Here is a 13,662-nt window from a genome sequence, read left to right as displayed (position 1 = left end):
GCGCTGGAGGAGAAATTCAGCCTGCCCCCGGGAAATGCTTTCAGATACCTCCAAGTCCCCGACTTTCTCAAAAAACAGGTGGGGACATTTCCGTTGCCACCCCCTCGAAGGATACAGGACAGGATGGTGTCTGGCGTCTGGGTAGGAGAGGGGGAGGTGTCAGACATCTACCAAGAACTGCAGGAGGCAGAGGAAGCCCCAGTGGAGGAGTTGAAGGGCAAGTGGGAGGAGCTGGGTGAGGAGCTGGATGAGGGCCTGTGGGCTGATGCCCTAGGCAGGGTAAATTCCTGCTCATCATGTGCCAGGCTCAGCTTAATTCAGTTTAAGGTGGTACATCGGGCACACATGACGACGGCGGGCACACATGACGACGGCAAGAATGAGCAAGTTCTTTGGGGTGGAGGACAGCTGTGCGAGATGGTCAGAGAGTCCAGCGAACCATGTCCATATGTTCTGGGCATGCCCGGCGCTTAAAGAATTCTGGCAGGGCTTTGTGAGGGCTATGTCCAGGATCTTGGACACTCGGGTGAAGCCGAGTCCAGAAATAGCGATCTTTGGGGTGTCGGAGGATCCGGGAGTGCAGGAAGCGAAAGAGGCCGAGGTTTTGGCCTTTGCCTCCCTGGTAGCCCTGAGACGGATCTTGTTCATGTGGAGAGACTCGAAACCCCCAAGTGTGGAGACCTTGGTTAGTTACATGGCTGGGTTTCTCAGCCTGGAGCGAATAAGGTTTGCCTTGAGAGGGTCCTTGCTGGGGTTCTCCCGGCAGTGGCAACCATTCCTTGACTTTCTGTTATTGGTTATGTAAAAATTCTGTTTGTAAAAAGCTTTAATAAAAACAATTTTTTTTAAAAATTCCTTCGCAGATCCCTTCACTGTTCCAATGAATTTACCTCCTTTTTTCACACATTCATGGCTACTATAAACATTCCCAAAGGGCACCTGACTGCTCCCAAAGGTGTCCCAGAACCAGAACCAAAAGGGTACCATATCTCTCTGAAGAACTCTAGTAACTTTAAGCAGATTTTATGGATTTATGTAGGAAACTGAAAAACCTTCAAACGTGATAATCTCCGGAATACTCCTTGTGCCATGAACTAGCTTTGCTAGTGCTGTTTGGGCAGATTTAAACTAAATTGGCAGGGGGTTGGGATCCTGACAAGTAGTTCAGAGGAGAGAGAAGCTAAGATGGCATATGCACAGACCCTTGAAGGTAGCAGGGCAGGTGGATGAGGCGGTTAAGACGGGAAATGGGATATTTGCCTTTATTAGCTGAGGCATAGAATACAGGAGCAGGGAGGTCATGCTGGAACTGTATAAAGCGCTGGCTAGGCCACATCGAGAGTATTGTGTGCCGTTCTGGTGACCACATTATAGGAAGGGTGTAATTGCACTGGAAAGGGTACAGAGGAAATTTACCAGGACGCTGCCTGGGCTGGAGAGTTTTAGTTAAGAAGAGAGATTGGATAGATTGGGGTTGTTTTCTTGGAGTAGTGAGGGTCGAGATGGGGACGTGATAGAGGTGTAAAAGATCATGAGGGGCATAGACAGGGTGGATAGGAAGGTACTTCATCCCTTAGTGGAGGGGGTCAATAACCAGGTGGCATCGATTAAAGAGTTTGTAGGCCAAGAGGGAAGTTGAGGAGAAACATTTTCACCCAGGGGGTGGTGGGAATCTGGAACTCACTGCCTGAAAGGGTGGGTGAGTCAAAAACTCTTGTAACATTTGAGAAGTATTTAGATATTCACTTGTGCTGTTGTAAACTCCAGAGCAATGGGCCAAGTGCTGGAAAATGTCATTAGTGTAGCCAGATCTTTGTTGATCAGTGTGGACAATGGCTTCCTTCCGTGCAGTAAATGTCTATGACGGGAGAACTTTATACCTTCTTCTGTTAGGTTTAAAGTGCTTAAGTTGTGTTTTGGACATCCCATCAAAATAAATTGGGTCTGATTGAAGGGAGGGACCCCCCTCCCCATCTACTTGAAAATCCAGGCCAGTGTTCAGTGGCACCTACGCAACACCTTCACAGCACAGCTCCTCATCTGTCAACATGCAGGTTAAGAAAGGTTAACTTACGTTTCCACCAATTTCTTTGAGTTTTTCTTTGTTGTTGCACAGACCCGAGCCAAGGCCACCAAGTGCATAAGCGGACCGCACCATGACAGGGTATCCGATCTTCTCTGCGGCCTGGAAGGCATCCTCCAGCTATCGAGTTAAGGAAGCATTAGAAGATCTCAGTTTGGAAACATTCAGTTCCAAGCTACCATTTGTTAAGCATAAATACCTTCTGTTTCTTTCCAAAATCGAACATTACCACCTGGGAAGCACACTCCCTACAAGCGCATTTCCACTGGGTCACCCCCCACTGGCCCGTTTCCACCCGAGACACCCCTACTGACCCGTTTCCACCGGAACTCCCCACTGGCCCGTTTCCACCGGGACTCCCCACTGGCCCGTTTCCACCGGGACTCCCCACTGGCCCGTTTCCACCGGGACTCCCCACTGGCCCGTTTCCACCAGGACTCCCCACTGGCCCGTTTCCACCGGGACTCCCCACTGGCCCGTTTCCACTGGGACTCCCCACTGGCCCGTTTCCACCGGGACTCCCCACTGGCCCGTTTCCACCGGGACTCCCCACTGGCCCGTTTCCACCGGGACCCCCCACTGACCCGTTTCCACTGGATCACCCCCACTGACCTGTTTCCACTGAGACTCCCCACTGGCCCGTTTCCACTGGGACCCCCCACTGACCCGTTTCCACTGGATCACCCCCACTGACCTGTTTCCACCGGGACTCCCCACTGGCCCGTTTCCACCGGGACTCCCCACTGGCCCGTTTCCACCGGGACTCCCCACTGGCCCGTTTCCACCGGGACTCCCCACTGGCCCGTTTCCGCCGGGACTCCCCACTGGCCCGTTTCCACTGGATCACCCCCACTGACCTGTTTCCACTGAGACTCCCCACTGGCCCGTTAACACTGGGACTCCCCACTGGCCCGTTTTCACCGGGACTCCCCACTGGCCCGTTTCCACTGGATCACCCCCACTGACCTGTTTCCACTGAGACTCCCCACTGGCCCGTTTACACTGGGACTCCCCACTGGCCCGTTTCCACCGGGACTCCCCACTGGCCCGTTTCCACCGGGACCCCCCACTGGCCCGTTTCCACCGGGACTCCCCACTGACCTGTTTCCACTGAGACTCCCCACTGACCCGTTTCCACCTGGACTCCCCACTGACCCGTTTCCACCTGGACTCCCCACTGACCTGTTTCCACCTGGACTCCCCACTGACCTGTTTCCACCGGGACTCCACACTGGCCCGTTTCCACTGGGACTCCCCACTGGCCCGTTTCCACTGGATCACCCCCACTGACCTGTTTCCACCGGGACTCCCCACTGACCTGTTTCCACTGAGACTCCCCACTGGCCCGTTTCCACCGGGACTCCCACTGGCCCGTTTCCACCAGGACTCCCCACTGGCCCGTTTACACTGGGACTCCCCACTGGCCCGTTTCCACCGGGACTCCCCACTGGCCCGTTTCCACCGGGACTCCCCGCTGACCCGTTTCCACTGGATCACCCCCACTGGCCTGTTTCCACTGAGACTCCCCACTGGCCCGTTTACACTGGGACTCCCCACTGGCCCGTTTCCACCGGGACCCCCCACTGACCCGTTTCCACTGGATCACCCCCACTGACCTGTTTCCACCGGGACTCCCCACTGGCCCGTTTCCACCGGGACCCCCCACTGACCCGTTTCCACTGGATCACCCCCACTGACCCGTTTCCACTGAGACTCCCCACTGGCCCGTTTACACTGGGACTCCCCACTGACCCGTTTCCACCGGGACTCCCCACTGACCCGTTTACACTGGGACTCCCCACTGACCCGTTTCCACCGGGACTCCCCACTGGCCCGTTTACACTGGGACTCCCCACTGACCCGTTTCCACCGGGACTCCCCACTGGCCCGTTTCCACTGGATCACCCCCACTGACCTGTTTCCACTGACACTCCCCACTGACCCGTTTCCACTGGATCACCCCCACTGACCTGTTTCCACTGACACTCCCCACTGACCCGTTTCCACTGGATCACCCCCACTGACCCGTTTCCACCGGGACTCCCCACTGGCCCGTTTCCACTGGATCACCCCCACTGACCTGTTTCCACTGAGACTCCCCACTGACCCGTTTCCACCGGGACTCCCCACTGACCCGTTTCCACTGGATCACCCCCACTGACCCGTTTCCACCTGGACCCCCCACTGACCTGTTTCCACTGAGACTCCCCACTGGCCCGTTTACACTGGGACTCCCCACTGACCCGTTTTCACTGACACTCCCCACTGACCCGTTTCCACTGGATCACCCCCACTGACCCGTTTCCACCGGGACTCCCCACTGGCCCGTTTCCACTGGGACTCCCCACTGACCCGTTTCCTCCTGGGACACCCTCACAGGCCCATTTACATGGGACACCCCCACTGGCTCGGTTCCACTGGGACTCCCCACTGGCCCATTTCCCCCTGGGGCACCTTCACAGTCCCATTTTCCCAAGGCACCCCCACTGGCCCATTTCCACTGGATCACCCCCACTGACCCTTTTCCACCCGAGACATCCACACTGGCCCGTTTCCACTGGGACACTCCCATTGGCCTGTTTACACTGGGGCAGCCTCATTGGCCTGTTTACGTGAGGTTTTAGGGCAGGTACCCAGCTCTAAGGTGGGACAGAAAACAAGCTGAGAGTAAAGCTCTGAACAAACTCTTTCCCAAGCACGATACCAGCACAATTCAAGGGGCTATCCACGGGATGACATCCAATCAGTGATCAGGGAGCCTTCCTCAGGAGACACCCAATCAGTGATCAGCGGGCCTTCCCGACGAGACACCCAATCAGTGATCAGGGAGCCTTCCCGAGGAGACACCCAATCAGTGATCAGGGAGCCTTCCCGAGGAGACACCCAATCAGTGATCAGGGAGCCTTCCCGAGGAGACACCCAATCAGTGATCAGGAAGCCTTCTCCAGGAGACACCCAATCAGTGATCAGGGAGCCTTCTCCAGGACACAAACAATACAACAGATCCAAGAGAGGGAAAATGACAATCACACAGGATTAAAGGAACAAAAGCAAAGGTGGAGCAACATTTCTGCTCATATCTCACATTCTCTACTGCGAAGCTCGGAGCTATTTTTTCATTGATTTCCAATAATTTGTCCGCAAACAGCTGCCTATCTTCTGTAGCCATGATGGAGCTGACAGGGGTTCCCAGAACTTGAACACCGTATTTTTCCAGCACTCCTTGCTTATGCAGCTCGACACCTGCCATAGACAAAACAGAGCCGTAGTCAGAGATCAGGGAGTGTTGATATTCAAAGGGACCTCAAGTGTCCTTCTTCATGACTCACTGAAAGCGAACATGCAGTTGCAACAGGAAATTAGGTTAGCACGGTGGCACAGTGATTAGTACTGCTACCTCACAGCACCAGGGTCCTGGATTCAATTCTGACAGTGGGTGCCTGCTGCCTGTGTGGAATTTGAACACCTGAGCTAAATTTTATCACCCCGGAGCTCAAACTAAGTGAGCCCCCCCCACCCCGCCCCGCTTCTATAAACCGCACATAACTCTGTCTCCTCGCTTCCAGCCAGCGGGTAGCCCCCACACAGAGAACCTTTAATAACCACAAAAATTCCCAAGTACCAAACCAGCTCTACTAGCCCAAAACGATTAAAAAATTCCAAATGAGAGCAACAATAACAGTAAACAACCCCCATCCAATTCATATAAAGCAACGGACAGCCCCACCTATACCTCTTCAAACATTAAGAATTAACGGTCCAAGATGGCAAGAAGCTACGGAGTGTGGTGAACTCAGCCCAAAGTATCACACAAGCTTGCCACCCCCACATTGATTCTGCATACACCTCCCGCTGCCTCAGGAAGGCAGACAGCATTATCAGAGACCCCCTCCCACCCAGGCATTGCCTTCTCCCAGACCCTTCCATCAGGCAGAAGGTACACAGTCTGAAGACCCGCACATCCAGACATAGGAACAGCTTCTTCCCCACAGCTACAAGACTCCTCAACGACTCCCCCTCGAACTGATCTGTTCCGTGTAAGAACACTACTCACGATGCCCTACGCTGCTCTTGCTCATGTATTTGCTTTGTTTGGCCCCTTGTTCTGCACTGAAACCAATCACTGTTTGTCGATGTGCCATTTGTCAATGTTCTCTGTTGATTGTACGTTTTGTCTACCAAAAAAAAAAATCGAACCTACGAATAGAAACTCCAACAAGCCTCTCATCTTCTCCAAACATATGTCTTTCAATTTGTAACAAATGCAATTATTTCAACCACAATCCATTTCTATGTACGAATGCCTCAGCTTCCTCTGGAGTCTCGAAGTAACAGCGTTCATTCTCATCGGTCACCCAAAGATGTACGGGATAAATCATGCCAAACCGAACACGATAGGTGTCGCCTTAGCCTGGTTAAAAACTGCGCGCCTCCTGGCAAGCTCCGAACAGACATCTTGATATATTTGCAACCCATGGCCTTCCCAACTGCTGCTCCAATGTTCTTCTCCCCACCTTAGGATTTTTTTCCTGTTCCTGGTAACTATGGAACCGGACCACAAATGCTTGAATCGGCTCCCCAACCCGAGGCCTCTGCCTCAGCGATGTGTGGGCACGATATAGCTCAGGAGGGGCCGCCATTACCTCCACCCCCACCGTCTTCCAGAGCAACTGTGCCATGAATTTTGTCGGGTTTGAGACCTCCAACCCTCTGGCAATCCAATCACCCTCAAACTCTGTCTTCTCGACCGACTTTAGGTCGTCTATCCTATTCCTCAAATCCTTAATATCGGTCGCCATCTTTGCCATTTTAACTTGCAAACTGACAATCTGGTTGCTCTGTCTCAACAGAGCAACTCCTACCTCCTGCAGTTCTGCTGCTTCACCACCTCGTCCACCTTATGCAGGGCTCCTCTGATCGAAGAAATTGCCGCTTCAATCACTTTCTCGTGATCTCCAGAAACCTCACACCGCAGTTTCTGTAGCTCCACAACCAGAGGGTTAAGGGACTGGCCCCGGCACAGAGATTACCTCTGCCACCATTTTGGTCCCCCCTCCCCGGGTACACAACACCTCCGCCTTTGAAACTGTTTCTTGCTTTTTTGGTTACCTGGATCAGCACTTATTTTGCATCACCTTGCTGTGGGATACCTAAGACATCGGGCGGGATTCTCCGTCCAGCGACGCTGGAATCAAAGAACAAAGCAAAGAACAAAGAAAAGTACAGCACAGGAACAGGCCCTTCGGCCCTCCAAGCCTGCGCCGACCATGCTGCCCGTCTAAACTAAAATCTTCTACTCTTGCGGGGTCCGTATTCCTCTAATCCCATCCTATTCATTTGTCAAGATGCCCCTTAAACGTCACTATCGTCCCTGCTTCCACCACCTCCTCCGGCAGCAAGTTCCAGGCACCCACTACCCCGCTGTGTAAAAACTTGACTCGTACATCTCCTCTAAATCTTGCCCCTCACACCTTAAACCTATGCCCCCTGGTAATTGACCTCTCTACCCTGGGAAAAAATCTCGGTGACTCTCCAATCTGTCTATGCTCCTCATAATCTTGTAGACCTCTATCAGGTCACCCCTCAACCTCCTTCATTCCAGTGAGAACAAACCAAGTTTATTCAACCTCTCCTCATAGTTAATGCCCTCCATACCAGGCAACATCCTGGTAAATCTCTTCTGCATCCTCTCTAAACCCTCTACATCCTTCTGGTAGTGTTGCGACCAGAATTGAACACTATACTCCAAGTGTGGTTCTATACAGCTGCAACATGACTTGCCAATTTTTATACTCAATGCCCCGGCCAATGAAGGCAAGCATGCCGTATGCCTTCTTGACTACCTTCTCCACCTGTGTTGCCCCTTTCAGTGACCTGTGGACCTGTACACCTAGAACTCTCTGACTTTCAATACTCTTGAGGCTTCTACCATTCACTGTATATTCCCTACCTGCATTAGACCTTCCAAAATGCATTACCTCACATTTGTCCGGATTAAACTCCATCTGCCACCTCTCCGCCCAAGTCTCCAAACGATCTAAATCCTGCTGTATCCTCTGACAGTCCTCATCGCTATCCGCAATTCCACCAACCTTTGTGTCATCTGCAAACTTACTAATCAGACCAGTTACATTTTCCTCCAAATCATTTATATATACTACGAACAGCAAAGGTACCAGCACTGAACCCTGCGGAACACCACTAGTCACAGCCCTCCAATCAGAAAAGCACCCTTCCATTGCTACTCTCTGCCTTCTATGACCTAGCCAGTTCTGTATCCATCTTGCCAGCTCACCTCTGATCCCATGTGACTTCACCTTTTGTACCAGTCTGCCATGAGGGACCTTGTGAAAGGCCTTACCGAAGTAAAATTTGTGAAATATGATCGGGTGGAGAATTCAGCGTCAGCTGGAAATCGAGGTTGTCGCCGGGTGGCAAACGGAATGCCGTGCTCCAGTCCCTCATTAGCAGCGTGAATACGTTCTACGTTGCACGCCAGCGTGGGCATGCAAATGGTATAGTAAATGCCATTGGCATATCATTAATGGGTCCAACTTGGCATTTCCAGGCCTTCCGCAATGCTCTGCCTCCGCCAAGAGGAACTACCGACAGCGAGGTTCACCTGTGGTATTTCAAATCAGGACACTTGCGCCGTGGTTGCTGAAGGAGAGGAGATATGAAAAGTGCCCAACAGCGCTATAATGTTCTGACAGTTCGTCGCTGGCCGAGGGGACATCTGACGGAGCCGGGGGAATATTGGGGGGGTGGCCAGGAGGTAAGCATGGGGCCAGGGTGGACGGGCTGGAGCATTATTGCAGCAGCCTGCAAGGCAGCAATCCGGCTGCACACGCCGCTGACTGTCCACAGTGAACCTAGCGCCACGGGTTGTGTGGATGCCCCCCAGGCCACTCCCCTAGGTACCCTCTGGCCATAGCCAACCCATTAACGGGATGGGCATGCTCCAACACAGCCAGCCTCCCCGAACAGGCGCCGGAATGTGGCGACTAGGGGCTTTGCACAGTAACTTCATTTGAAGCCTACTTATGACAATAAGCGATTTTCATTTCATTTAATTTCAGTGCCATTATTGTGTCTAGAATGAGGGTCGGCATGCATTGGAATTGATGAGTTCTATGTGGCACCGGTGCTCGCCCATTAATGGGACCTGAATCACTCCGGGACTGGCACCGCTATCGTCAACACATAACACTCACAATTCAGTCCCAGCATCAGCACCTGGTTTCTCAAAGGAGAATCCCGCTGATCAGGTTTAAAAACTATCGGGATCAATTTCCATGCCAGTCGGACGTGTAGTGCCAAAGTTCCCACCTCCGATGGGAGCTCCAACACAGGCGGCCGTTCTGCTACATGCTGCACCAAAACTTGGTTGTCAGACACAACTTGTGGGTAAGTGAAAAATACCCTCCAGGGCATATTGGCACTGCCATGTTCATGCCAATTGACAATGCATTGACACGAGAATTTAGCAAGCTGTCGTTGAGACAAAGCCCGGGGCGGCATTTAATAATTGTATCCAGATCTCGTCATGCAGGAAGTGAGGTATGCATGGTCTCAGTGGGGCGTTCCTCACCAATGCCAAAGGAAAAAAAGAATCCCGTTTGTTAGCGGGGTCGTCCCCGACACTGCCGGCACAGAGAAAACCCCGCTATACGCGCTCAAAACGGACTATGTAAATTCTATTTCTCTCTCCACATATGTTGCCTGACCTGCTGAATATCAATGATAAGGGGAACAGATAATGTAGATAGAGAGAAAATATTCTCATTGGACAGGAGTCTAGGGTTGGGGGTCATAAATCGAACTAGGAGTGATATTAGAAAATACTTCTACACAAAAAGGATGGGAAAAGTTGAAATTCACTTCCACAAATAGCAATTGATGCTAGATCAATTCTAACTTTTAAATCTGCGATTGATAGATTTCTGTTATACAAAGATACTAAAAGTAATTGAACAAAGGCAGGTATATGCGGTCCATGATCTTACAGAATGGTGGACAAGCGCATGACCAGCTCCCGTCCCTACTGGATTTAGCACTATCTATTTGTAAACAACATTCAGTGCAGAGATTTCTGAAAGTTAAAACATTTGCTGACACAATCCAGGTGGAATTGGTCTCCCCAATACAAATAGACCTCAAATTTGTCTAGCACAATATTTACATTGCCAGGTGGCTACTGGGTTCAATTAAATAGCGAGACTGTATTGAACCAACTGACCTGAACGGGCAGCAGTTCCTATACTAATCACCCTGGGACAATCTACCTGCTGCTCATCATTACACAGTGGCCATGGCTAGGATTGCTAATGTGCACAAAAACATTGGGTGAACAACATGGAGCCCTTCATGGTCAAGCACTCTGCTGATATGTCACAGTCTCACTCTCACACATGTAGAGTAGCCAGTTGGACCAGATAGCAGAGGCTGTAAATATGCAACAAGTCAAACTTTGGATAGGTGAGGGGGAAAGTGGCTAAAAAATAAGACACACTTTAATGAAGAACAGTACCAATGCTGTAAATCACTCACCGCAGTTCAGGGCAGTCTGCCCTCCCATTGACAGCAGTATCCCATCAGGCTTTTCCGTTTCAATAATATCAGTCACAAACTCTGGGGTGACAGGTAAGAAATAAACTGTATCTGCTTGCTTAGTTCCCACCTCATTTGTCTGCACTGATGCGATGTTTGGGTTCATTAACACCGTTTTTATGTTTTCTTCCTAAAAGAGAAAAATAAACAAAAAGAAATAAACCATTACATAATACATTCAGCATAGACAAATGTATTAATCTTTCAAAACTTTAGATACACACTCCTATAACGGGACACCTCCTACAACGGGAAAGGGAGTAATAATCCACAGCACACAATTACACTGACTCGATTAGACAGTCAACACTATTTATCCCCGACACAGGCTGCTGCTCCCTGACTTTTAGCCCAGTCATTCAATCTGTGCACGTGGAAAGTTTAATCAGCACAACGCAGAGGGAACTTTACTCTGTATCTAACCTGTGATGTACCTGTCCTAGGAGTGTTTGATGTGGACAGTGTAGAGGGAACTTTACTCCGTATCTAACCTGTGATGTACCTGTCCTAGGAGTGTTCGATGTGGACAGTGTAGAGGGAACTTTACTCTGTATTTAACCTGTGCTGTGCCTGTCCTTGGAGTGTTTGATGTGGACAGTGTAGAGGCAACTTTACTCTGTATTTAACCTGTGATGTACCTGTCCTCGGAGTGTTTGATGTGGACAGTGTAGAGGGAACTTTACTCCGTATCTAACCTGTGATGTACCTGTCCTGGGAGTGTTTGATGTGGACAGTGTAGAGGGAACTTTACGCTGTATCTAACCTGTGATGTACCTGTCCTAGGAGTGTTTCATGTGGACAGTGTAGAGGGAACTTTACTCTGTATCTAACCCTGTGCTTTACCTGTCCTGGGAGTGTTTGGTAGGGACAGCGTAGAGGGAGATTTACTCTGTATCTAATCCCATGCTGTACCTGCCCTGTGAGTGTTTGATGAGGACAATGTAGAGGGAACATTACTCCGTATCTAACCCTGTGCTTTACCTGTCCTGGGAGTGTTTGATGGGGCATTGTAGAGGAGCTTTACTCTGTATCTCACCCCGTGCTGTATCTGTCCTGGGAGTTTCTGATGGGGCAGCGTAGATGGAACTTTACTCTAGTATCTAACACGTGATGTATATATCCTGGAGGGTTTGATGGGGCCGTGTGGAGCAGGCTTGTCCAAACCGCAACCCAAAGGCTACAAGCCCGCCTCTGAAGCCTCTGTGCCCAGCCCATTGACTCACTCTAAAAATTACATTGAAGCTGACTGAAAGATCTGCAAGAATCAGTTTGCCCAGTCAGAGACTGAATCTCTCCCGTATTTGCAGCTGATAGGCTTATCAGCAAACCTATCAGCATAAAACGTGCAAAAGAATCAGTCTGCGATTGGACAAGCAATGAATATTGTGAAGCTGATTGGCTGCACCTTTGTTTCAGAGCACACCTTCGTGTACAGGCACCAGCCCCTGAAGGGGCACAGGGCCAAGATGGCGGAACGAGTTGAGAGGCAGTGAGTAAAAGTGGAGGGAAGGAAAACAATATGGCAAGCAGCAAGGGTCCAGCAATTGGGAGTAGGTCAGGAAGGCCCAGGTGGGGAAGGCCCCAGAGAGGCTGCAGGTGGAGAAGTTGATTGGCAGAAGGTGGGTCTTCCATTCTCAGGTAGGCTGAAGACCTGCCTTGGAGAACCTCTGGCCAATCAAATTGGTAGGCAGCCCTTCAGCCCCTCTAGGCACTGCCCTGCAGTGGCCGGATGAGGCACTGCAGCAACATGCTTGGAACTAAGTGCAGAGAGCAGGAGAGTAAGAAAGTGGCATCAATCCCAGGGAGGGAAGGGTATGGGAAGCCTGAGTATTTACGAGGGGGAGTTAAGAGTCCGGAGATCTCTGGACCTTGAACGGATGATGAGTGGATGGTGACCCCAGTCAGAAGGAACCTCTGTAATGTAAGGAGGCCTCCCTTACATTTTCTTCCCTTCCAAGATGTAGGTTTGGTCATTTTACTTTACCCCCTCCCCTCGCGCTGCCCGCCGGATCCATAATTCACCTGACAGCCTACAAGTTAAGGCTAGACACAAAAGGTCCCCAAAGTGGCAATTCTGTGGCCACTACAGAGCCTTCATTGGGGAAGAGTTGGACTTTCTCCCCCTTGCCCATCTTCCGAGTCCTAACCTTACCCACCATATCATTCATAAGAACATAAGAACTAGGAGCAGGACTAGGCCATCTGTCCCCTGCTCCGCCATTCAATGAGATCATGGCTGATCTTTTTCAGCTCCACTTTCTGGCCTGAACACCATAACCCTTAATCCCTTTATTCTTCAAAAAAACTATCTATCTTTATCTTAAAAACATTTAATGAAGGAGCCTCAACTGCTTCACTGGGCAGGGAATTCCATAGATTCTCAGTCCTAAATCTACTTCCCCTTATTTTGAGGCTATGCCCCCTAGTTCTGCTTTCATCCGCCAGTGGAAACAACCTGCCCGCATCTATCTTATCTATTCCCTTCATAATTTTATATGTTTCTATAATAGCCACCCTCATCCTTCTAAATTCCAACGAGTACAGTCCCAGTCTACTCAACCCCTCCTCGTAATCCAACCCCTTCAGCTCTGGGGTTAACCTAGTGAATCTGCTCTGCACACCCTCCAGCGCCAATATGTCTTTTCTCAGGTAAGGAGACCAGAACTGAACACAATACTCCAGGTGTGGCCTCACTAACACCTTATACAATTGCAGCATAACCTCCCTAGTCTTAAACTCCATCCCTCTAGCAATGAAGGACAAAACTCCATTTGCCTTCTTAATCACCTGTAAACCAACTTTTTGCAACTCGTGCACTAGCACACCCAGGTATCTCTGCACAATGGCATGTTTCAATATTTTATCATTTAAATAATAATCCCTTTTGCTATTATTCCTACCAAAATGGATAACCTCACATTTGTCAACATTGTATTCCATCTGCCAGACCCTAGCCTATTCACTTAACC

At 50.5% G+C, this 13,662-nt stretch overlaps 1 protein-coding gene across 1 annotated transcript in view; it reads right to left on the bottom strand.

The window, feature by feature from the left end:
- The window catches only part of cps1 (carbamoyl-phosphate synthase 1, mitochondrial), a 204,232-nt gene that overhangs the window by 118,807 nt on the left and 71,763 nt on the right, over positions 1 to 13,662 (bottom strand). The window contains exons 14-16 of the mRNA XM_072484190.1: positions 10,634 to 10,823; positions 5,169 to 5,326; positions 2,075 to 2,203 (exon numbers count right to left, since the gene is read on the bottom strand). Coding sequence (XP_072340291.1) covers positions 2,075 to 2,203; positions 5,169 to 5,326; positions 10,634 to 10,823 — 477 coding nt within the window. The remainder of the gene's footprint in view (positions 1 to 2,074; positions 2,204 to 5,168; positions 5,327 to 10,633; positions 10,824 to 13,662) is intronic.

Source organism: Scyliorhinus torazame, chromosome 2 (genome assembly GCF_047496885.1).
Source record: "Scyliorhinus torazame isolate Kashiwa2021f chromosome 2, sScyTor2.1, whole genome shotgun sequence".
Taxonomy (NCBI): Eukaryota; Metazoa; Chordata; class Chondrichthyes; order Carcharhiniformes; family Scyliorhinidae; genus Scyliorhinus; species Scyliorhinus torazame.
The sequence above is the reverse complement of the archived record's forward strand: the minus strand, read 5'-3'. Positions and strand labels throughout refer to the sequence as shown.